This window comes from Sus scrofa, chromosome 9 (genome assembly GCF_000003025.6).
Source record: "Sus scrofa isolate TJ Tabasco breed Duroc chromosome 9, Sscrofa11.1, whole genome shotgun sequence".
In the NCBI taxonomy this organism is placed as follows: Eukaryota; Metazoa; Chordata; class Mammalia; order Artiodactyla; family Suidae; genus Sus; species Sus scrofa.
The window spans coordinates 10,281,924-10,305,397 of NC_010451.4; the positions used below are offsets into that span (position 1 = coordinate 10,281,924).

Genomic DNA, 23,474 nt, shown 5'->3' on the forward strand with positions numbered 1-23,474 from the left:
TTGGGATTTGTCTGTATGTAATAGAAGCCTCAAATTAACAATAACTTAAACATATAAAACTTTATTACCGCACGTAAAAATCCAGGGATCAGTAATCCAGGGCTGGAATAAAGTTCCATAAATGCTCCAAAATATCCAGGCTCCTTCAAACTCTCTGCTCTGCCAGCCTGAGGGTGTGGCCCTCATCAGACAGGATAGTTGCTGGGGTTGGCAGGAAAGGGGCACTCTCCCTCCTATAAAGAGCTCCGCATTCTCCAGCCTTCATAACAGACTGAGAAACGTGGTTCTTCTGAGTAGACTACTAACCTTTCGGAGCTCTGTTAACCACAGAAAAAGAATGGGTGCTGGGTAGCAATCACCAGTCTCTGCCATAGGGTTGTCGTAAAAATTAGATGCTTTGTGTAAAGCACACATGTGACACACATAAAAGCAGAGAAAGCTGCCACTCTCATCATTAGTCATGAACTTCAAACTTCTGACTGAACCAGTGGGCTTATCTTTTCTCCCATGACACTAAAATAACAGTAAAGGGATTGAAATTTGAAAGGCATAAACCCATAGTGACAAAAATAACATGAGAGGCAACCTCAAGAGAAAACAGATGTCAACAAAAAATTGAGAAAACTGGAAAACAGATGGGGGAGTAGCAGCTGACCTAGACGAGGGGGAAGACGAGAGTCTGAGAGCGAGCAAGGGGCTTCCTTCCTTGAGAGAAGATCAGCTCTTCATCTGGCCTAGAGAGCAGGACGGCCAAGGACTCCAAGGAGGAGTGAAACAGAGAGAGTATCTGATGTATTTAATTATATTTTGAGGGAATTTTTGTGGCTTTTAGATAGAGAAAGAATTAGTAAGAGGTGCATCAATAAATTTAGCAAATGAAGAAACTGGATGGTTATTAAATCCGGGAAGAACCAAGTTGAAAAGAACGAAAATATAAATATCATGCATTGTGTGGCTCAACTCACACTAATTGTTACGTGGTTATAATGCTGTAATAGCGCAAATGATTTCACCAGGAGATGTGATGTTGACCCTATTGAGAGGATGGGAAAAAAATGTGAATGTTTTAGGAAGAAATGGGGAAGCTATGTGTAAGAGAGAGAAATCCTGGAGTTCCTGCTGTGGCACAGTGGGTTAAGGGTCTGGTGTTGTCTCTGTCTTGGCGACAGCTGTGGCAGAGGTCACAGCTGCAGCTTGAATTCGATCCCTAGCCTGGGAACTTCCCTATGTCATGGGTACAGCCAGAAAAAGAAAAAAGAAAAAAAAAGAGAGAAAGAGATTGAAATCTTCATCTTCCCCAGTAGGTTGTCAAGAGTTTATTTTTCTTTAGTTTTTTTTTTTTTTCTTTTCCCCACACCTGCAGCACGTGGAAGTTCTGGGTCAGGAATTCAACCCAAGCCACAGTTGCAACCTGCGCCACAGCTGTGGTAGAGCTGGATTCTTAACCCACTGTGCCACATGGGAACTTCAGTGGATTATTTTTAAAACCAGAGACTCAAGAATCAGGAATATAGGATATTAATTAGATTATATATAGGGTACATTTTTTTTAAAAAAGCAGCTTAATGTGTTGAGCATTGTTGGCTCTGGGGTCTAGGAATTAAGATTTTACCTAATAAACATGTGAACTAATATTTTTACTGTCAGGTTTGTAAGAGCAACTTGACTTTGTAAACTATGTACATTATTATTTTGATGAATATTAATTTTAAGTATGCTTAATTTATACAAAGCTTTTTATTTGTAAACCAATTGAATACAATTCAACAAACATGTACTCAATGCCTGTTACGTTAGATCATTGTACCAGAGAGAGACGTAAGTATCTGATGGGATTACCTGCTTCCAAATGATAAAGACCGATAAATCTGATAAATCTTAAAGCACCATCCCTTGTGACGGCGGGACTTGCGGAAGGCTTCCGAGGGGGTAGAGTGTTTGCATTGCGCCTCCAAGGATGAGAAGAATAGGAGTGGGAGATTAAATGCCAGCTGTGGCCAGTGTTGTCCGGTTCCCCCATGGCTGCAAAAGTAACTGTGTGTAGAAGAAGTCTGGTGGAGCTGTGGGAGGCTGTGTTGACTTCTCTGCCTTTCCTAGACATTTCTATTAGTCATTTTTTCCTGGGGATTTATTCCTCCCTGCCCTACAATCCAGTCTTCATTTTAATACTGACTTTACCGTGCTGGGTTAGGTGGTGGTTCTTTCTCTGCCAGTCCCCTGCCTCTTAAGATTTTGGACTCATGTAGAGAAGGATAAGAAAAGGAAAAAGAAAATTTTGATTTTACCCGGCCAAATGCAGATTCCTGCACGGAAAGATCGGAACTCTCTTCCCTAACCTCACAGACAGCCTGATATGGCTGTTACCTTCTTTGAGGTTCTGAGATTAAACAGCCATTTTTGCAGTTTGAACATAATTCTTAGAAACCCTCAGGAGTAACGTAGGACACATCTAACTGTTTGCAAAGGAAGGTATAATTTCTTTAAGATAATTTATTCCTGTTATTTGTCAAAAGTGCTCTTCAGAAGTAATGAGGCCAGTAAGTGGTGTGTGTGCGTGTGCGTGTGCACATGCTGGTTTTGTGTGTGTGTGTGTGTGTGTATGTGTGTATGTGACATCCTCCAAATTAAAGCTTTTGTGCTCTGGATTTGTTTTCTTTTATATTGTTGGGTCCATAAGCGGAAAGGCTGACTTAGAACTATACAGCAGAGCTAAACCATATGTTTTATGCCAAATTAGAAACAGGTGAAGGCTGTTAAAATCCAGCAAGCGCTTACAAAAGCTTTAGACTCAAGTTTGTATTAAAGGCAGGTGGTTATATGTACAATAAAAAGCAGTCACCAGCACACCAGCTTATTGATACATATGTGATTGATCTTGCTGGATAAAAACAAGGAGGAGTTAATAAATCACTGCACCTAGCTATAAAGATGTTTGGGCCTGAGAGTCTAGCCTGCAAGAGCAAATGTGGACCCCGAAGGAAATTTATGAAGCATAGATCCTTTTAGCTTTACTTAACAGCTAACATCTGACGGACCCAGGGGGACCATGGAAATTTATTGTTAGGCCATTCAAATATTTAAGCTGTTGTGTGATGTAGAGCAGGTAAAGATTAGCCCAATAACAAATATGAGGCCATAAAATAAAATGAGATTTCGATGACTTGTAAGTACTTGTCAGAGGTCGGCTCCAAATGACTGGTCAGAAATGGGAAAAACTTGTTGATAATTAGAACAGGTTGATTACAACAACCGAGATGTTAGCATTGGTTGCTCCCAGATCAGTGATGCTTGGTATTTCCTCCTCCTGTGAAATCCATACTTAAACAGAATGACCTCAGTGACCTCGAAATTGTCTTTTTGTGTCCTGAAATTGGGTAAAATGATGAGGTGCGAGGATTCCTTTTGCAGTTATATAATTGAAATATGTCTTTCTCTAATACATTCTGAATATGTGGAATTTGTAGACAGCATATTCATTCTAGAAAACCGACGTTAGTTACGTATGTAATTTTGAGCTTTGACATCTAGAAAGCGGATAGAAAATTTTAGGCTTTCTGAGAGGTGATCTAAAACTACCCTTGAAAACTTAGGTAGTTAACAGATTTATGCACCCATTTATTGCAAAGTCAATTTATTGAAATTAAGTGGATATTTCAGGAATTTGTAGATTCATTTTCAAGCCTTTTATCCACTTTGCTTTAAGTCCCCAAAGGAATAAATGTATGGAATGTTGTTACTAGGATTTGAGGAGTCGTATTTGGCCTTTAATAAGATCTGTAGATACTGGTATCGACGATCTCTGCCTTTTTGACTCAATCCCAAACATTCTCATATAGAAGCTAGATTTGGTGGTTTTCAAGGTGGCAGCTTATCAAACCAGTTGATAAATTTGGTCATAATTTGGTTGATGTACATCTAATTTGTGAGTTGAAGAGAGCCCACAAATTTTTATTGAAACCTCGAGTAAGTGAAGTTTACAAAATAATACAAGTTTACAAAATGGGATGATTGGGCAGGGAGTGGAAAGTGGGGGGAGGGACGGGAACCATGGTATAGAATTAAAGTTTAGGATTAGGAGTCAGACAGGCACTGATTGGAATTCTGTCTCCACCACTTCATCCCTCCCTCCATCTTCCTGCCACGAAACAAATAAACATGTTCCAGACGCTGTGCTCTGGGAGCTGGGAGACAGTGTTCCTAAGATATAGACTCAGTTTTCATTCTTGGGGAAGATACAGGAGAATAAACAAGCAGTTGCCGTACAGCGTCCAAGGCACTGTGTTGGCGAGTGTACAGGCTTCTGGAGAACATGCGAGAAAGGAACAGCCAATCCACACTCGGGGCAGGGGTGAGGTAGAGTGAAGTAAGCCTTGCTGTCGGAGTTTGGAGTTTCGTGTTAGGAAAAACTGTGTGCCCATGGGCACCTCAATAAGAGTGCCTATAGGACAGCTGTATTGTATGGATGCTGTGTGCTAAGCGCAGGACCTAATGCATCGTAGACACTCAGTGACTAAAAGCAGCATCAGCATCCTTGTTTTGGCCGTGCTCACTGGCTCTGTCACTCTAGTGCTAGAGTCCGGTCCCTCCTATCAATGCGCAGCAAACCTCATTCTGTAACTTGAAATTTCCTCCCCACCAAGGAATTTTTCTGTTGAACAAAACTCAAAGCACTTTCTAAAAATAAGAGCTGGATGTCCAGGCATATTTAAGTTAAGAAAGAAACAATGAATAGTGAAAATATTTCTGAATTTTAAAATATTACTGGACTTCCCTTCATGGTGCAGTGGTTAACAAATCCGACTAGGAACCATGAGGTTGCGGGTTCGGTCCCTGCCCTTGCTCAGTGGGTTAACGATCCGGTGTTGCCGTGAGCTGTGGTGTAGGTTGCAGACGCGGCTCTGATCCTGCGTTGCTGTGGCTCTGGCATAGGCTGGTGGCTACAGCTCCGATTCGACCCCTAGCCTGGGAACCTCCATATGCCGCTGGAGCGGCCCAAGAAATAGCAAAAAGATAAATAAATAAATAAATAAAATATTACTGTAAAAAATTTATAGGGCTATATGTCACAGATATTTGTTCAGTACTGAATGTTTAAATTTAGTCTCTATCCATTTATTTGCAGATATTTGTTGAATACCTACTGTATGGGCAAGACCCTTGAGCTTAATACTCAGCTATTAATACCTCAAAGAGCTTACATTTTAAGATATGTGTAATTCGTCATGGCTTAGTGGTTAACAAATCTGACTAGCATCCATGAGGACGCAGGTTCGATCCCTTGCTCAGTGGGTTAAGGATTCAGCGTTGCCATGAGCTATGGTGTAGGTCACAGATGTGGCTCAGATCCTGCATTGCTGTGGCTGTGGTGTAGGCAGAGGGCTACAGCTCCAATTTGACTCCTAGCCTGTGAACCTCCATATGCCGCAGGTGCAGCCTTAAAACGCAAAAAAAAAAAAAAAGAAAAAAAAAAGATATTTGCATAAACAATGAAAACATAGGGTTGCATGTGCTAGGGGAATAAGGCTACCTTGTGATTCTAGAAGGAAACAAACTGAATAGCCAGGACATGGAAACAACTCAAATGTCCATCAACAGATGATTGGATTAGGAAGATGTGGTATATATACACAATGGAATACTACTCAGCCATAAAAAAGAATGACATAATGCCATTTGCAGCAACATGGATGGAACTAGAAACTCTCATACTGAGTGAAATGAGTCAGAAAGACAAAGACAAATACCATATGATATCACTTATAACTGAAATCTAATATCCGGCACAAATGAACATCTCCACAGAAAAGAAAATCATGGACTTGGAAAACAGACTTGTGGCTGCCCGACGGGAGAGGAAGGGAGTAGGAGGGATCGGGAGCTTGGGCTTATCAGACACAACTTAGAATAGATTTTCAAGGAGATCCTGCTGAGTAGCATTGAGAACTATGCCTAGATACTCATACTGCAACAGAACAAAGAGTGGAGAGGGGGAAATGTATACATGTAAGGATAACTTGATCCCCATGCTGTACAGCGGGAAAAAAGAAAAGAAAAGAAAAAAAGAAAAAGAAAAAAAATATTCAGAAATGAGTAAAATATGGTATCTTCTGTTGTGTCACTTACAGGTAGATACTGGGAGGAAAGGCATAGTAATTGTAATTGAATGCCTGCTATATGCTAGTAACGGTGCTGGGCTTTAGATTTTTTTGTTATTGTTTGGTTTAGTTCTCACAGCAATCCTGAAAGATTGGTGTTAAACCGATTTTATGTTTAAATTTTAACAAATTTTTTGTCCTTTTAGGACCACACCTGCAGCATATGGAGATTCCCAGGCTAGGGGTCGAATCAGAGCTGTAGCTGGCAGCCTGCACCATAGACACATCAGTGCAGGATCCCAGCCACATCTGTGACCTACACCACAGCTCACGGCAACACTGGATCCTTAAGCCACTGAGCGAGGCCAGGGATCGAACCTTCGTCCTCATGGATGCTAGTCAGATTCGTTTCCACTGAGCCACGATGGGAACTCCTAAACCGATTTTCAAGATTTGATAACGGAGGTTCAGAGTAGTATACCCACGTTCACCCTATGAGTAAGCGAACTGGACTTTGAGCCTATGCCTTTCTGATGTCAAAGCCTTAACTTATTCAAGGGATTTAGCCCTTTCTACTTTTCCCTCTTTCTCCCCCCAGAAATAGGTATTATAACTAAATAATTGTGATGTAAAGGAATGAGCACCTATCACATTCCAGCCCTGATAAGTGGCTTACAGAGAATGCACCATTAGTTACACTGATATATTTAAGCAAACCTTTATTATATGTGCCCGTTGTGAAGCTGTCTCTAGAAATTTTAAATGGTGAATGGCTTTTCTTCCAAATTCATATTCCAGATGGAAACATCTTCTGCTCTTACCAAGTATGGTAGGTTTATGCACCTTGCACGATTAATTGTAGTTTTTTTTTTTTTTTTAAGACCTTTATAGATTTTGTGAGAAACAGGTGCTGTTAAACCCAGGCACATACAGGATGACTGTTAGTTAGTGCTGGGGAATGTGATTTTGATTTACTTGGCAGAAATTTTCTTTTACAAAATTGACTATTAACATCGACATGCTTTCCATCCTTTAATTTTGCTCTGTTCACTGAAATTTGCCTGTAGACTATTTTTCAACAGTTACTAAAAGGGTGTGGAAAACCTGGAACATTTCTCCAAGGAAATTGATATTGAATTCTTTAACAATTTCCACAACTCTGCAACTTACCACGTTAAAAAGGGGAGGGGGATTATTTTTAACCTTCTTACCGAAATTATTTGGAATTCCAGTTCCCTGAAATTCCATTCTCTTTTTAGTACAGCTCTGTCTAAAGAACTGTATTTCATTTTGGCAACGAGAATAATCTGATGTAAATCTTTTCATCACGTAATTTCTCCTTTAAAAACTTGTGGTGGCATCTCATTACCTGTTATATCCAGCTTAATCTCTTTTGACCGGTATATATGAGTTCTTCCATATTCGATGTCTCTTTTCCTCCCCCAAAGGAGGAAGGGGGAAAATCATTCATCTTCTTATACTTTTATAAGGACTTTTGTTACCCTCCGCCCATGAATTATTTCAACATTGTTTTTTTTTTGTTGTTGTTGTTCCTTCTCATATGATCTGTTCTCTCTCTCCTCACTTCCTTCCTAGATCTTTCCTCTGTGCTTTATGAAACCCCTTTTCCGTGATTATAATATACACAAGTCCTCCCCCTTTTTCCTGGGTAACTGTAGTATACAGCTGTCAGATGTGAGCTGCAAGTATCACTTACCCTGGAGCCTTCTCAAGCTGAAACTGTTTCTTATACTTCCCACATCTCTGGGTCTAGAACAGGTAATGTCACTTCAAAACCACTTCTCAGGAGTTCCCGTCACGGCTCAGCGGTAGCAACCCCAACGAGTATCCATGAGGACCCAGGCTCCATCCCTGGCCTCCCTCAGGGGGTTAAGGATCCAGTGTGGTGGTGAGCTGTGGTGTAGCTCGCAGATGTGACTCGGATCGCCCGTTGCTGTGGCTGTGGCGTGGGCCGGCAGTTGCCGCTTCGATTCCACACCTGCCTAGGAACTTCCTTATGCCATGGGTGTGGCCCTTTAAAAAAAAAAAAAAAGTGCTTCTCAGTAGCATGTACTTATTATTTTTGATACAAGTGGATCTTTCACCACCTCTTTCTCTATATGATAAAATTATTTTCAATAATAATCCTGAAATGAGACAATACTAGCCAAAAAAGAAAAGCAGCAAGTTTTTTTGGGGGGGGAAGAAATATATATATTTACTTTTTTTTTTTTTTTTTTTTTGAGCACAGTTTCAGTGTACCCATCTTCAAGGAGCAATTTTAAAGGTTTGTATTTTACTGGACCTTGCCCAAGGCTGATTGTAAATATTTTTGTATCTGAATAAACCTTACCTAAAACTACTCCAGGAAGAAAGATAACTCAGAACTAAGAAAAACTGCACATTGCTATCACTGTTTATTTTGATCTACTGTTTAAACACGAGAATATGTAACACCAGACATTTGGAGACACAGACTGTGTCCAGCGGAAGCATGGAAGATTCTAGACCATTCGAAACTTAGTTGAATTGGAAATGTGTTGCTTAGTCCACTTGGTTGGGCTGACCATGCAACTGGGAGTTCTACAGATTAACTTCCATGGAGATACAATGTTTTTAGCATATGCATAATGAAAACATCCTGATTTTCAAGAGCGCATGTACATTGAAATCAAATAGTGACTGCAGCAATTGTTTAGAACTTAGACCAACAAAAGATTTTTTTTTTTTTTTTTGCTGGGAGGAATATTTTATCACCAGCATTAGATTTGTTGTTTTTAGTCCATTTTATTATCATTTAAAAAGCCTCTGCAGATTTATGCTCCCCCTTTTAGGCGGGCCCCATCGTCCTGCCCCAGTACTCTTCTACCTTAGCAGCTTCACACTTACAGTTTCTCTCTGTTCAGTATCCTAAATACCCTTATCCCATGATCCTTACCTTTAAGCCACTTATCTACTGGGAAAATGTCAGACAGTTGGGGAGATTGGAGCACTGTCACTTCACAGTCATCGATTTCAGGTTGACTAATACATCCTACTTATCTGGTTCTCCTGCCACACAACCATCTCAAACCTTCTCTCTTTTTCCCCCCATCAACAGTTTTCCCTGTTCATTCTTTTTTTTTTTTTTTTTTTTTTTTTTTAGTAGCTTATGGAAGTTCCCAGGCTAGGGGTTGAATCAGAACTACAGCTTCCAGCCTACATCACAGCCACAGCAACACAGGATCCAAACCACGTCTGTGACCTATACCACAGCTCACGGCAACGCCAGATCCCTGTCCCCCAGAGTGATGCCAGGGATCAAACCCACATCCTCATGGATACTAGTCGGATTCGTTTCCACTGCACCATAAGGGGAACTCCCTTCCCTTTCATTCTTGATAAATCGCCTCATTTCTGACTTTTTAGAGAAAGTAGAAGCCACCAGATTGAAAGCCCTGAGTTTTCCATCAAAACACGTCAAAAGCTTTTGTGAGCATCTCCATCATCTTCAAAACACCCTCTGCTTCGTTGATCCCGACCCAGCCCTCTGGTCCTCCAGCTGGTTCCTCTGAAAGGGCGTCTGTGTAATCAGCAAACTCCTGCATTTTCAGGCTCTTCTCAGGGAGTTCAGCCTACCTCTTGCCCTAACTGAACCTGAATTTTCCCAGAGGCCCCCACTGGTACCCGTTAATAGCCATTCGTTTTCTAATACGCTCTATATTCACATTCAGGAGGTGAGATTGGGTTTTCTTGCTTCTTGTTGCTTTTTCTAGATTCTTACTTCTCTACCCTGTTGGCAAAGCAGATATACAGAGACCTTTAAGACGTGTGCTCTTCACCTATATGCCCCCTACCAATCTCTCAGTTATAACCCTATTACTCACTATGTGTTTTGGCAACAGAAACAGAAGAAACAGATGAAATAGGAAAGAGAAAGTCTTCTTTTCTATTCAAAGTCTTGCTGTTGGGGTGTCACTGGCACACAAGTGGACAATTCCTCTCCCACTCTGGTCTTGCATTTTCTTGATCTTTGGCACCAGGAGCCTTGCATCCCATCATTTTTTTTTTTTACTACTGCTTCAGTCTGGATTATGTCATCATTTCTGTCAGCCTACATCCAGAATCTGATTCAAGCGTCTTGCTCTCTGATGAGTCCCTTGGCTTCTTCAGCTTGTGTGTTAGCCTCTTGTTCATTGTCCTTCTTGGTGATCTTCAGCCCCTTGATCCAGTTTAGATTTCACGGCCCGTTATTCTAGGAACACCTTTGTCTTGTCGCCTGTTGTGACTTTATGTCATTCTTGTCCATCTTCTCTGTACCTGCTGCTCCCAAGCAGGCATCTGAACAGTCACACAATAGTATCACAAGCTTGTGATTAAGAACCATCTCTGGGCTCTCAATGGTGGTCAGCACTTCTCTTATGTTTCTTTGTTCAGGTTGTTCTATAATTTGATCAAACTTTCATTCATTTGGGCAAAACAAAACATCGAGTTTTTCATGATTCCCCCTTTTGATCACTGTTTACTTCCAAACCATAACCAATCTTTATGGCTTATCTCCTAACAGTTTCCAAAGTAGTCTCCTTTTTCCATTTCTCATATCACCACGTGAGTCCAAGCAGCCATGATGTCTCCCCTGGATTACTGCAACAATCTGGTCTCACCTTCTCCAAACCATTTTTCCACTGCAGTCAGCGTAGTCTACCTCCTTTCCAGAATAGTGTTCCGTTCCTTCAGTGTACTACTTAATTTATCAATTATGTATTTGTTGGTGTGATTAGGTGAGCAATGTCTGTCTGCTCCGCTGGACTTTAGGCTCCGTTGTCTATGTTTGCCCACCCTTGGATCTCTGCTACCTTACACCATCGCTGGCACATAGTGGGAGTTCATTGCAAATTTGTTGAAGGACCAGACTATCCCTAGTGATCACTTTGCTTCACCCTTCCTGTTACAATGGGAGAGTCAGCCCACCTGCCGCCTAAGGCAAATCCCTCTCCTGTGCTCTCACCACCTGTAGGATGGACAGCCTGTCCCCTCTCACCTCCTCGGGGCATTCTGCTGTGCTTCACCGTGTCCCTCCAGTTCCTGAGCTCTCCCCTCACAATGCCAAACGGCAGGCATCCCAATTGCTCACCTCATTAACCCCCCGTCTTCCTTCATCTCCCACGACTTCATTTCAATTTGTGTTTGCCATGTTACCAAAGCTACCTACCGATGAACCCATGTAATTACAGCCAGTAAACGTATGTTCATGTCTGTTTTGCTTAGCCTGTCAGCAGCATTTGACTACTGATGCTATCTTCCTTCTTAAATTAACACCTCTATGCTTTTCCGGTAAGATGCTTGGTTTTCCTGAGATCTTTCTGAGCAGGTCTCCTCTGGCCCCTTTTCGTGTCTCCATGCTCTGAAACAACCCTTTTCTCTGTTTTCCTTAGGCCATCTCATTCATACCTGTCACTTCTGGCTATATGTAAATATTGGTAATTCTTTAATTGACATTTTACCCCAATTTCTCTCCCAACTTTATGCATAATAACGTTTTATATAAGATATGTTATACACCCACGTATCGTACATACACTCGCTCCTCCTCAGCATTCCCTGCCTGAGTTCATAGACACCACATCTGGCTGGTTCCTCGAAACCAAAGAGTCATCCTTGACTCCTCGCCCTTCACCTCTGTCACACCATCTGTCACAACGTTCTTTTATTCTACCTAAAAATTGTAGCCTCTAGGAAATATAAACCCCAGTTCTGTCACTCCCATGCTTAAAAAGTCTTTGATTACCCTCCCATTGTCCTTAAGGATCCAGTCTGGATGCCTTAGGTTTACAGGACGCTGTGTGGCCCGGCCCCTGCTGACCTCTCATCCCCATCTTCCAGCACTGAGCCCTCGTCCTCTGTCCCTCGCCCCAGTCCCTAGCTGCCCATTCTAATGCCATGTATATTTTATCAAAGTTAGGATGACAGCCTCACTTTGCCAGTTGCTTGGGCCTCCAACTTTGAAGTTACCCTTGACTCCTCTGCCTCTCACACCTCATGTAAGATCTTCCAACAAATCATGTGGGGTCTGTCCTCAAAATAGGTAAATTCACTTACTTCTCACCACTTCCACAGGCTGTTAATTTTGGCGATATTATACAACTCAGCAGAAGATGTGAGGTTTTGTTTGGTTGGTTGGTTGGTTGGTTTTAGGCATGACAAAGTGAAGCATGTAGTCTCTTATTCTGCCATGTAGAGTGAAAGAGAGAGATGGGCATTTCCAGGAAGCGAGCAAAGGCCCAGAGAACTGAGCTTGGTGTATTCTTGAGACTCCAAGGAAACCACCTGAGCATAACCAGGTTGCAGAGAAACCTGGCAGCAGGTCCGATCACTAGGGCCTTGAAAGCCAGGGAGAGAAGGTGAAATTTAAAACAACCGATTAGGAAGCAGGGCTGCTAAATGACATGATTTAAAAAAAAAAAATCTTGCTTAAGAAGGGAAGTAATAATACTGGCCTCTGGTGAGTAGCGGACAGGAATGCTGCTAAACAGCCTACAGTGCACACAACAACAAAGAATTTCCCAGAGTGGCACTGAGAATGGAGAGATGAAAATGTTTCACAGGAAAACCAACTTGTCAGCTGGGTGAATCACCACATGTATAAAAGGTGAAAAAGAGTGAAAATTGAATGCCACCCAAAGCCTGGGTAACAAGTACAAGTTGCTGGGGGAAACTCATTTGGACAGGAGAAAGTAAGTTCAATTTGAAGTAAACTTATAGCCTCAAAACTTATTGAGTATGTGTGGTCCCATTTTCTACAGATACGATGAGCAGACGTGATCTTAACGTGCTCAGTAACAATTTTGAATCAGCTGTAGCCATAGCCTCATGCCCAGTTGAGCCATCCAAGAACCAGATGCAGATGCAGGGCTCTGAAGGTGAAGGCAAGAACCTATAACCAATTTGGAGTCCTTTTTAAAAATGTCTGGTTTGGGGAGGAGAGGGAAGGCTTATAATAAGTGTATCTTTTGAAAATAAGAATGATTTAAAATCAATTTCTCTTGGAGTTCCCGTCATGGTGCTTCGGAAACGAATCTGACTAGGAACCATGGGGTTGCAGGTTTGATCCCTGGCCTTGATCAGTGTGTTAGGGATCCGACGTTGCCATGAGCTGTGGTGTAGGTCACAGCCGCCACTCTGATCCTTTGTTGCTGTGGCTGTGGTGTAGGCCGGCAGCTGCAGCTCCGATTAGACCCCTAGCCTGGGAACCTCCATATGCCGCAGGTGCAGCCCTAAAGACAAAGAAATAAAAAATAAAAAAATAAATAAAATAATTTTCTTATAATTTTTTTTTCTTTCTTTTTTTTTTTTTTTTTTTTTTTTTGGTCTTTTGTCCTTTTAGGGCTGCCCCTGTGGCATATGAAGATTCCCAGGCTAGGGGTCTAATCAGAGCTATAGCCGCCAGGCTCCACCAGAGCCATAGCAATACCAGACCCGAGAGCCTCATCTGCGACTTACAACCTACACCACAACTCACGGCAGCACTGGATCCTCAACCCACTGAGCGAGGCCAGGGATGAAACCTGTAACCTCATGGTTCCTAGTCAGATTCATTTCCACTGTGCCACAACGGGAACGCCACAGTTTTTTCCAAATTGAGTGCACCATCTTCTTCTTAGGTACCTGCACACACTTAAGTTTTGCATGTTCAGAATTGCAGGGTCTTGGAGATGGATGACCTCACTGAGCCCAGTGGGACATCCAGCATTCAAGTCCCCCCCATGTTAGTTTCTAGGGCTGCTGTAACAAATTACCACGGGCTTGATGCCTTCAAGTAGCAGAAATTTATTCTCTCATAGTTCTGGAGGCCAGAAGTCCAAAATCAAGGTGTCAGCAGGGCCACATCCCCTCAGAAAGCTTGAGGGGAATTTCGTTCGTTGCCCTTTCCAGCTTTTGCCAGCTCCGGGCATTCTTTAGCTTGTGGCTGTGGACCTCGAATTTCTGCTTCTGTCTTCATAGGACCTTCTCCTCTTCTCTGTGTCTCTCTTCTGTGTGTCCCTTACAAGGACAACTACTAGATTCAGGGTGCACCCGGAGATCAAGGGTATTCTAATCTCAAGATCCTTACCCTTTTCCCAAGTGATGTCACATTCAAATTATCCAAATACGGATCCAGATACAGACGTATTGGGGGCCCCCATTCAGCCCACCAGACCCCCTGAATACATGGTCATTATTTATTGCCCAGCCTCTAATATTAGCTGCTTCTGTTGAATGTCTTTTGGGTTTTGACTAATTCTGTGGTGACATTACTTTTCCTATAACTTTTATTTATTTGCTTTTTTTGAAGGACTTTTTTTAGGGGACACTTTCAATCCTTCTGGGGTTTTTTAAATGATTTTTATTTTTTCCATGATAGTGGTTTACAGTGTTCTGTCAGTTTTCTACTATACAGCAAAGTGACCCAGTCACACACATATATATACACATTCTTTTTCTCACATTATCCTCCATCCTGCTCCATCACAAGTGACTGGTTACAGTTCCGTGTGCTATACAGCAGGATCTCATTGCTTATCCACTCCAAACTCAATAGTTTGCATCTATTAACCCCAAATTCCCAATCCATCCCACTCCCTCCCCCTCTCTCTTGGCAACCACAGGTCTGTTCTCCATGTCCATGAGTTTCTTTTCTGTGGAAAGGTTCATTTGTGCCGTATGTTAGATTCCAGATATAAGTGATATCATACGGTATTTGTCTTTCTCTTTCTGAGTTACTTCAGTTAGTGTGAGAGTCTCTAGTTCCATCCATGTTGCTACAAATGGCATTATTTTGTTCTTTTTGATGGCTAAGTAGTATTCCATTTGTATATATACCACATCTTCTTAAACCATTCATTTGTCAATGGACATTGAGGTTGTTTCCATGTCTTGGGTATTGTAAATAGTGCTGCAGTGAACGTACAGGTGAATGTATTTTTTTCAAGGAAAGTTTTGTCCAAATATATGCCCAAGAGTGGGATTTCTGAGTCACATGGTGGTTCTGTTTTTAATTTTATGAGGTACCTCCATACTGTTCTCCATAGTGGTTGTACCTTTACATTCTCACCAACAGTATAGGAGGGTACCCTTTTCTTCACACCCTCTCCAGCATTTATTATTTGTTGACTTGTTAATGATGGCCATTCTGACCAGTGTGAGGTGGTACCTCATTATAGTTTTGATTTGCATCTCTTTAATAATTAGCAATATTGAGCATTTTTTATGTTCTATTGGCCATCTGTATATCTTCTTTGGAAAAATGTCTATTCAGATCTTTTGCCCATTTTTTCATTGTGTTGAGTTGTATAAGTTGTTTGTATATTTTAGAGATTAAGCCCTTGTCAGTTACATCATTTGAAACTATTTTCTCCCATTCTGTGAGTTGTCTTCTTGGTTTTTTGTTTGTTTGTTTTTTTGGTGGTTTTTTGTTTTTGTTTTTGTTTTTGTTTTTGTTTTGTTTTGTTTTGTTTTTAAGGTTTCCTTTGCTGTGCAAAAGCCTGTCAGTTTGATTAGGTCCCATTGGTTTATTTTTGCTTTTATTTCTGTTGCCCTGGGAGACTGACCTGAGAAAACATTTGTAAGCTTGAGGTCAGAGAATGTTTTGCCTATGTTCTCTCCTAGGAGTTTGATAGTGTCTTGTCTTAGGTTTATGTCTTTAAGCCATTTTGAGCTTACTTAAACTTTGTACCATGAACTTCAGGTTTTCCTGCTTGAAGCCATTTGGACAAAACCAGCCCTTTTTCTCTCTGAAAGTCCTTCATCTGTTGTCCATGAGACTTCTGTCCTCCAGGCTAAACACGTCTGGTTCCTTCAACCATTTCTCTCAGAACTATACTACAGCTCTGATTAGACCCCTAGCCTAGGAAGCTCCATATGCCACGGGAGCCGCCCTAGAAAAGGCAAAAAGACAAAAAACAAACAAACAAAACTATGACGCTCATTCTTCTCATCATCCGAGTGTTCTCATCATCGAGAGTGTTCTGTAAGGGACGCAGAGGCAATAGAAAGTATATTGAATTTATAACGAAATACCCAATGCTGAGGTCCTGTCTCTTCCACTAAATAGGTGATCAAGGCAAGTTAGTTTATGTTAAATAACAAAAGCACTGGGCCACTCTACCTCACGACATGCTTTATACGTAGTGAGATTATTACAGATAAGATTATTATACAACCAATGAGAAATAACCAGTAAGAAAGGTTCCAGTTACCTAGCTGTATACTTGTAAAAAGAAACATTAACTTCCAGAACTAAACATAGTTCTCTCAGTATAGTCTGACCCAGTACAAAATAGTTGGCTCCAGCATGTTCCCTGGCTCTCTGCTCTGTTTCTCTTAATCAAGCCTGGGATCACATTAGCTTTTGGATAGTCATGTCATAATTCTTTATTCAGCCTGAAATTACCATATACTACGGCGCTCCAAATCCTCTCCACACGTCTGTTTATTGCTTTCTAATTCATTGATTTTTACCACGTAGAGTCAGTGAATTTTTCAAACGCCTTGGAAACATAATTAAATTTGAAAGTTAATATTGCTCATTTTAGTTGTTTTCTGTAAAAGCGTAATAATAAGAAATGTGTAGTTCTTTCTCCAGTTATTTACTGTAGTCCTCCCTTTCATGAATCCTGTTTGTGGTACTAAGGATGCTTTTCTGCTTCTACTTGAATGACTGCATTCTTAGCTAAAACTTCTGCAGTTTGCTAATGAGATTCTTTGTATATATATGTATTTTTTTATTACTCAAATGAATTTGTCACGTCTGTAGTTGTGTAATGATCATAACAATCCAATTGAATTAAGATGCCCTTGATTGTATCGTCTGTCCTGGTGGTAATAGGGTTCGCCCTTTTGGATGGATTTCATTTTTCTAGATTGCTTAGTAGATCTGTAAATCCCTGTACTTTTGCACAGTAAGATGAACATGTAGTAGTTATAAGCTATTATGCTGTTTAATGTGACCTGACCCCGTAAGCATTTGGAAGCAATGTAAGATGTGAACTCCATTCTCATATTTGATCTGTCTTAAAATTGCCCTTTTTGAACCTTTGGCTCTCACCTCGCTTTTTAGGTTTGCTTTAATGGTGCATACACACCTTGGGGCTCTTTCTATAAAGGAGTCCCACTGAAGTAATAAAGTCAGTGTTGTAAGATCCATTTTTTAGGATTTAAAGGCTTGTGTGTGTGTGTGTGTGTGTGTGTGTGTGTGTGTGTTTGAGCATTTTTTTCATTTATAATGATATTTATTTTTTCCATTATAGCTGGTTTACCATGTTCTGCCAATTTCCTACCGTACAGCGAGGTGACCCAGTCACACATACATGTATACATTGCTTATTTCAATTCACTTTTCCAACCTTTGAAACAAGTTTTGCATTTATAACCGCGAAGTGGAGATATTTGTGGGTTTGGAGAGCTGTGCAGCTGTTCTCATGTCATAGTTTATAGGATAACAACTATACAGTGTAGAGCTTTAGGTCACCAGTAGATTTCTGCGAAATGCCCCTGTGTTGTTATATCCTTTCAATCAGGTAGTTTCTCTGCAAGCTGTCCATACGCATTTGAAGGATTCTCAGCCCATAAAAGCCTGGTGCGTTATACTTTGCTATCCTGAATTTGCTGTGCTATCATTTTTATGTATCTCCCTTAGAGCCAAACCACATCCTAGTTTATTTTTTTAATAACCTCAGTTAAATACAAAGCTCTGTCTTCTTGATAAACCAAGCATTTGGTAGTGTTCCACTGTAGAGAATAAAGGCAGTTCATGACCTGGCTCACTCCCCAGTGCCTATAATTTTACAACACAACAAATTTACCTTTTGGGCGCTATGTAATCAGCAACCTGAGAATTTGACATAAATCTTTAAATTCTGTTTCTTTTATTTTCCCTAGAAAGCAGTATCCTCTAAACTTTATGGGATGTGTCTTTTCCTTAGGCAGTTAAAACGCAACGGAAATAAATTAAGAATATCCAGCAATTGCCACTTGCCATTTATTTCAGTACGCTTATTTTATTCTAAGAATGGTCATCTGTTGCAAAACTAAGAAACGCATATGTTGTCTTCTTGACCCGAAGTTGTGATTGATCCGTTTGTAGAGAAAGAGGTTGGAGAGGTTAAAATGCACGCTGGGTCTTGAGAATCAGGGGAAGGTCTGACTAGAATATAGGTAAACGCTAAGCTTTGCTTCTTCATTTGCAGGAGGAAAGGAGAGATAGTGAGGGAAATTTACCCCCTAAAACGACTCATCACCTTTATAAAGATCTACAGATCTCAGGAGTTCCCATCGTGGCGCAGTGGTTAACGAATCTGACTAGGAACCATGAGGTTGTGGGTTCGATCCCTGGCCTTGCTCAGTGGGTTAAGGATCCAGCGTTGCCATGAGCTGTGGTGTAGGTTGTAGACGCGGCTCGGATCCCGTGTTGCTGTGGCTCTGGCATAGGCCTGGGAACCTCCATGTGCTGCGGGAGTGGCCCTAGGAAAGGCAAAAAGACCAAAAAACAAAACAAAACAAACAAAAACTATAGATCTCATACCTTCGTTATTTCAGTGCATCGGGTTAAAATGGAAAGTCTTATAGAACTGTATGGCGCAAGCACATTGCCTTGGAGAAGTAACATCCAAATAGCTACGCCTGCGAATGTGGAGGCATTTTTGATGACTTTTCGCTCATGGGTGTCACTGATTTGACTGGCCACCTTAGGAAAAGCAGAGACCATTTATATTGCTTTCAAGTCTTTTTTTTTCTTAATCTTTTCTCCCATTTGGTAGAAGTTGAGATATCGGACCCAAGGCATTAGAGGGAAAAATTTTAGGATCTTAATCTTAGGCTGGTGAGTTTATGACGTATACAATAGGAGACATAGTGGCCTCAACCCCTTGAGGTTAGTGGGTCAACTTTCTTATCTATTGCTCCTTTGTTGCACAACCTATTCAGATTTCTCTTTGAAATAAAGTAGCCATCGTTCTGATTTGACCATGTTAACAAAGATATTAAGATAATAGGCTGCAGTGATTACATGAGTGATTTAGTCCAAGTCTTCAAATGTTTACGCTGTATCCAAGGAACTCCTGTCTTCTTCAACAACTCGGAGGTTGTTTTACTCAAGTTGTGTAAAACTTCTGATCCCATTTTACCTTTTTTAGGTTTCCATTATACCCCAAAGGAGGGGAGAAGTTGCAGTTTGATTACGGGGTCTATCTTCTGAACAAAAATATAGCGCAGGTAAGTAACTCCACTTCCCTCCCACCTCCCACGTGCAGCCCGCCTCCTGGGATGGCTGAGCCTCTTTATGAGCAAGCACTACAGTTGGTTCTTTTATTTAACCAGTTACAGTGATGATGCAACGTTCTTTTTTGGCCCTCGTCTTTTTCGGTGCCGTTATAAATACCACAGAGAAGCAGTGGGTGCAAAGTAGTATCCTCCTGCTAAATCCTCAGAAGCCCTTTACTGACGTGTTACCTGCCCGTAGACTCTAGTTGAATGTGGGGGTTGACCTCTTGCCTCTGCGGGTTGACCGGTAATAGCTTTCTTCTCACACAGCCTGCTTCTCTTGGACCACGTCTCGTGACCCATTTTGCATCGGGAGTTGTTTATGGAGTAAAAGCTTAGTGACATTGGCAAGTCCTTGATGGCCTCCTCACCTGTTACCCAGGGTCCCCAAAGAAAAGGCCAGGCATGTGGTCCTTTCAACCCATCTTAGATTCTTGAGACTGTCCCAACATCGCACCAGCTCGTGTCTCACTTAATGTCCTTCCACGTGCCATAGACAGACGACCAGATGCTTGGGTTTGCATTTTCTTGAAAGAAATATGCAGCATTTCCTTAGCACACTTGGCTCTACTTCAAGAGGTAGACATTCCGTAAATTTTCTAGTTGGAAAGGGAAGCCCGCTTCAGGGCTTTGTTTCTGCGTAACATCTTTCCAGCTGGAGTATCACGTGGATAAAAGCTGCTGTCTGGCTCTTACTGAAGGACGTTATCGTCTGTGTCCTCAGACCTGTCCTTTTTATAGAAGCAGTAAGGTCTGTGATGCTTTTTTTATGAGCCTGAGTTGCCTTTTATCCACATAATTGTAAAGACTCACTGAACAATTCCCTTTTTCATTTCGGACAGATCTGGGATCATTCCTCCACGTGGTGTCATCTTTGCCATTCTTCTCCTCATCTAACCGCGGTTCGATTTTTTTTTTAATTTGGTTTTTATTAGGACTCTTAACTCTTTTCTGATACCGGATCAGATTTCTAGTTTGCAATCCTCGATTAATCATTTGCTTGTAACCTCTCACTCCCTCTGCTTTGATTGTCACTGCCGTCCAGCCTGTGTTCTTCATTCCAGGCAAGCGGCCCTGCTCACTGCCTCTGGCCCAAGACTCATCTTTCCATGTGCCATTCTTGCCACATCTGATGCTTTCCCTCCCACCAGAAAGTGTCTCAGTCTAAGAAACAGGACCTAAATTTCCAGGGTGCCTGGCTCACCCTACTGATAAGTCATCATACCGTAGAAAAGGCAGTGCTTGGAAGTGGTCAAGAAGTGGCCAGACTAAGGGTCCATCAAGGGCGAAGAGGTCTAAGTAGATGAGATGAAGTCAGCCAGGGTGGGAGAGAGCACGTGGACACTGGCCTCCAAGTGTGGGAGGCAGGATGTCAGGACGCTGAACCGAGTTCTGATCTGAGCTCAGAGCTTCTTCTACCTTCGCTCTGTTGGCTGTTTCTTGCCTTATGCACATGGGGCCTAAGGTCAGAAGTCTGTTGGAAGTTTCCATGTGAAACCTACACCTATTTAAGGCGAGGGCTGAAATGCCCGGAGTTCCTCATAAATCTCAGCTTCAGACACACACATGTACACACACACACACACACACACACACACTCACTCACTCAGCTCTTTCTTCTCAGGGCCCAACAGGAATGGCAAGGTATGATAAAGAGGGGCTAAGAACAGCCCAGCTTTGCTCTGAGAACAAGGCCAGGAGGAAGGTGCCAACGTGCCGTGGAAAATGGGGGGGAGCCCACCCTCCACGTTAGGCTTGGCTCTCGCACCTGTTTGGTCCTCACTCTGGAGCACTTCCCAAGCGGCCTCTGATCTTATTCTCGACTGAACCAAGGCCACAAATACGCTGAACTCGTTTTATTCATCTCTTTAAAACACGGCTTCCCTCTAGTAACGTTGTGTGCCCCGCGACATTACACGCTCTTCGAAACGCAGAGGTGGCATTTGCGTGTGTGTTTAAGATCAAGGAGTCAACCCCTGTCACGCCACAGGAGCAGGTCCCTGCCCTCTGGTGCTTTTTCCTCGCTGTCACGGCAGTTTTAACAGGAGACGACAGTAAACTTCTCATTAGCAGACGTTCTTAGGTTTCACAGTTCATTCAGGAAGCTGCCTTGGGGCGTTTATAAAGAAATTTGTAGCAAATTTGTGACCTTCCCCTTTTTTTCGCTTCAAGTCTGTTCCATCTCTCTGCTGTTTCTTGGGAAATGTTTCATTTGGTCTTCAGCCTTGCTGCCACTCCATTTCAACGTATGACAAATCAAAGAACCCTAAATCCTCATGGCTCCTAACCAGGTATTATATTAATAAGATATTTCCAACCCGTGTGTACACACACACACACACACACACACACACACGTACCAATACATCTTGTCAAAGAGGAGTTTGTCTTCTCAGCCAGCCTCATTTATACGGCATCTCAAGAGATGTGAACAAATCATGCTGTTAAAATGGCCCCACCTCAGTAATTTATAAGCCACGTTAGTGGAGGTGGCTGGAAGCATTGGCATGTGTTAAAGTGCCAGAGAAAAGGGGGTGAAGTCACTTAATACCGCGTCCATAACTTGGTTGAGGGTTTGAATAGTCAATGGGACCTTTCATCACAACCAGAAGTGGTAGTAAAATTGCTTTTTTGGTAGAGGAAATGACAGAATTTGGTCATATTTGTTACTTCAGTTTTTGGGATCAGTCCAGCCCGAGTTTTGAGAGCACAAGCTCAGAAAGACAGGCCTTCAAGGAGAACTCCTCAAGTGTTGTTTGAAGAGCCGAGAGGGCTGGTAAGGCCTGCTTGCCCTCTTCCTGTCACTGCTGTCTGAGGGGGTGTGTGTGCGGGGTTGGCTGCTGAAGGTGAATGAGGCAAAGTGCCTTGTTCATAGCACCCTTTCCTACTATGTTTCCAGAGCCAGCCCCTTTGGTGGGAAATAGTTTCCCTGTTGGGCAGCCTGTAACACCACAGGGATGGGCCCGGCAAGATTCAGGTACTGTGTAATTAACGTTGATTTAAAAAAAACCAGCTCCTGCCATGATTGTCCATGAGCTTTTAAGGACATTATGCTAGTATTTGTGTACAGCACACTGGTTTGCTTTTAGTTCCCAGAGTGTAAAAAGTAGTAAGTCAAAAACTGTAATACGGAGTTCCCGTCGTGGCACAGTGGTTAACGAATCCGACTAGGAACCATGAGGTTGCGGGTTCCATCCCTGCCCTTGCTCAGTGGGTTAACGATCCAGCGTTGCCGTGAGCTGTGGTGTAGGTGGCAGACACGGCTTGGATCCCTCATTGCTGTGGCTCTGGCGTAGGCCGGTGGCTACAGCTCCGATTCGACCCCTAGCCTGGGAACCTTCATATGCCGCGGCAGCGGCCCAAGAAATGGCAAAAAAGACCAAAAAAAAAAAAAAAAAAAAAACTGTAATACGTTTACCTTACATTTGTGGAGAGCTTCATAACTCTTGATGTACCCGCCTCGTCATCCTGCGCAGTGACAGGGGCAGCATTTGCTCCAGCATTTCCACTTTGGGGTATTTGTCCAAAGGTAACTTGAAAAGATGTCTGCACCCCCCATGTCTATTGCATTATTTAAAATGGCCAAGTCATGGAAATAACCTGAGTGTCCATCGGTGTATGAATAGATAAAGAAAATCTAGTGTGTACACACACACACACACACACACACACACACACAGAGTAGAATATTATTCAGCCGTAAAAAGAGGGAAATCCTGCCATTTGCCATGTAGGTGGACCTTGAAGCATCATGCTAAGTGAATTAAATACCATGCGATCTCACTCATATGCGGAATCTACATTAAAAAAAAAATTCCAAACTCATAGATAAAGAGACATGTGGGTGGTTGTCAGAGGTGGGAGGTAGGGGGTAGTGGAAATGGGTGGAAGTGATCAGAAAGTACCGGCTTCCAGTTAGAAAATACAGAAGCCTTGGGGATGTGATGTACAGCATGGCGACTCTAGTTAATACCGTATTGTAAATTTGAAAGTTGCCGAGAGAATGTATCCTAAGTTTTCACAACAAGAAAAGAAAACTCTGTAACTATGGGTAGTGATGGATGTTAAGGAGACTTATTGGGTGGTCATTTCACACTATATGCA

The 23,474-nt window shown here is 42.1% G+C and overlaps 1 protein-coding gene across 6 annotated transcripts in view; it reads left to right on the top strand.

Annotated features, from left to right (window-relative positions):
* The window catches only part of UVRAG (UV radiation resistance associated), a 282,079-nt gene that overhangs the window by 193,145 nt on the left and 65,460 nt on the right, over positions 1–23,474 (top strand). For all 6 annotated transcript variants that reach the window (XM_021062526.1, XM_021062529.1, XM_021062531.1 and 3 more), the window contains one exon: positions 19,244–19,322. In XM_021062526.1, coding sequence (XP_020918185.1) covers positions 19,244–19,322 — 79 coding nt within the window. The remainder of the gene's footprint in view (positions 1–19,243; positions 19,323–23,474) is intronic.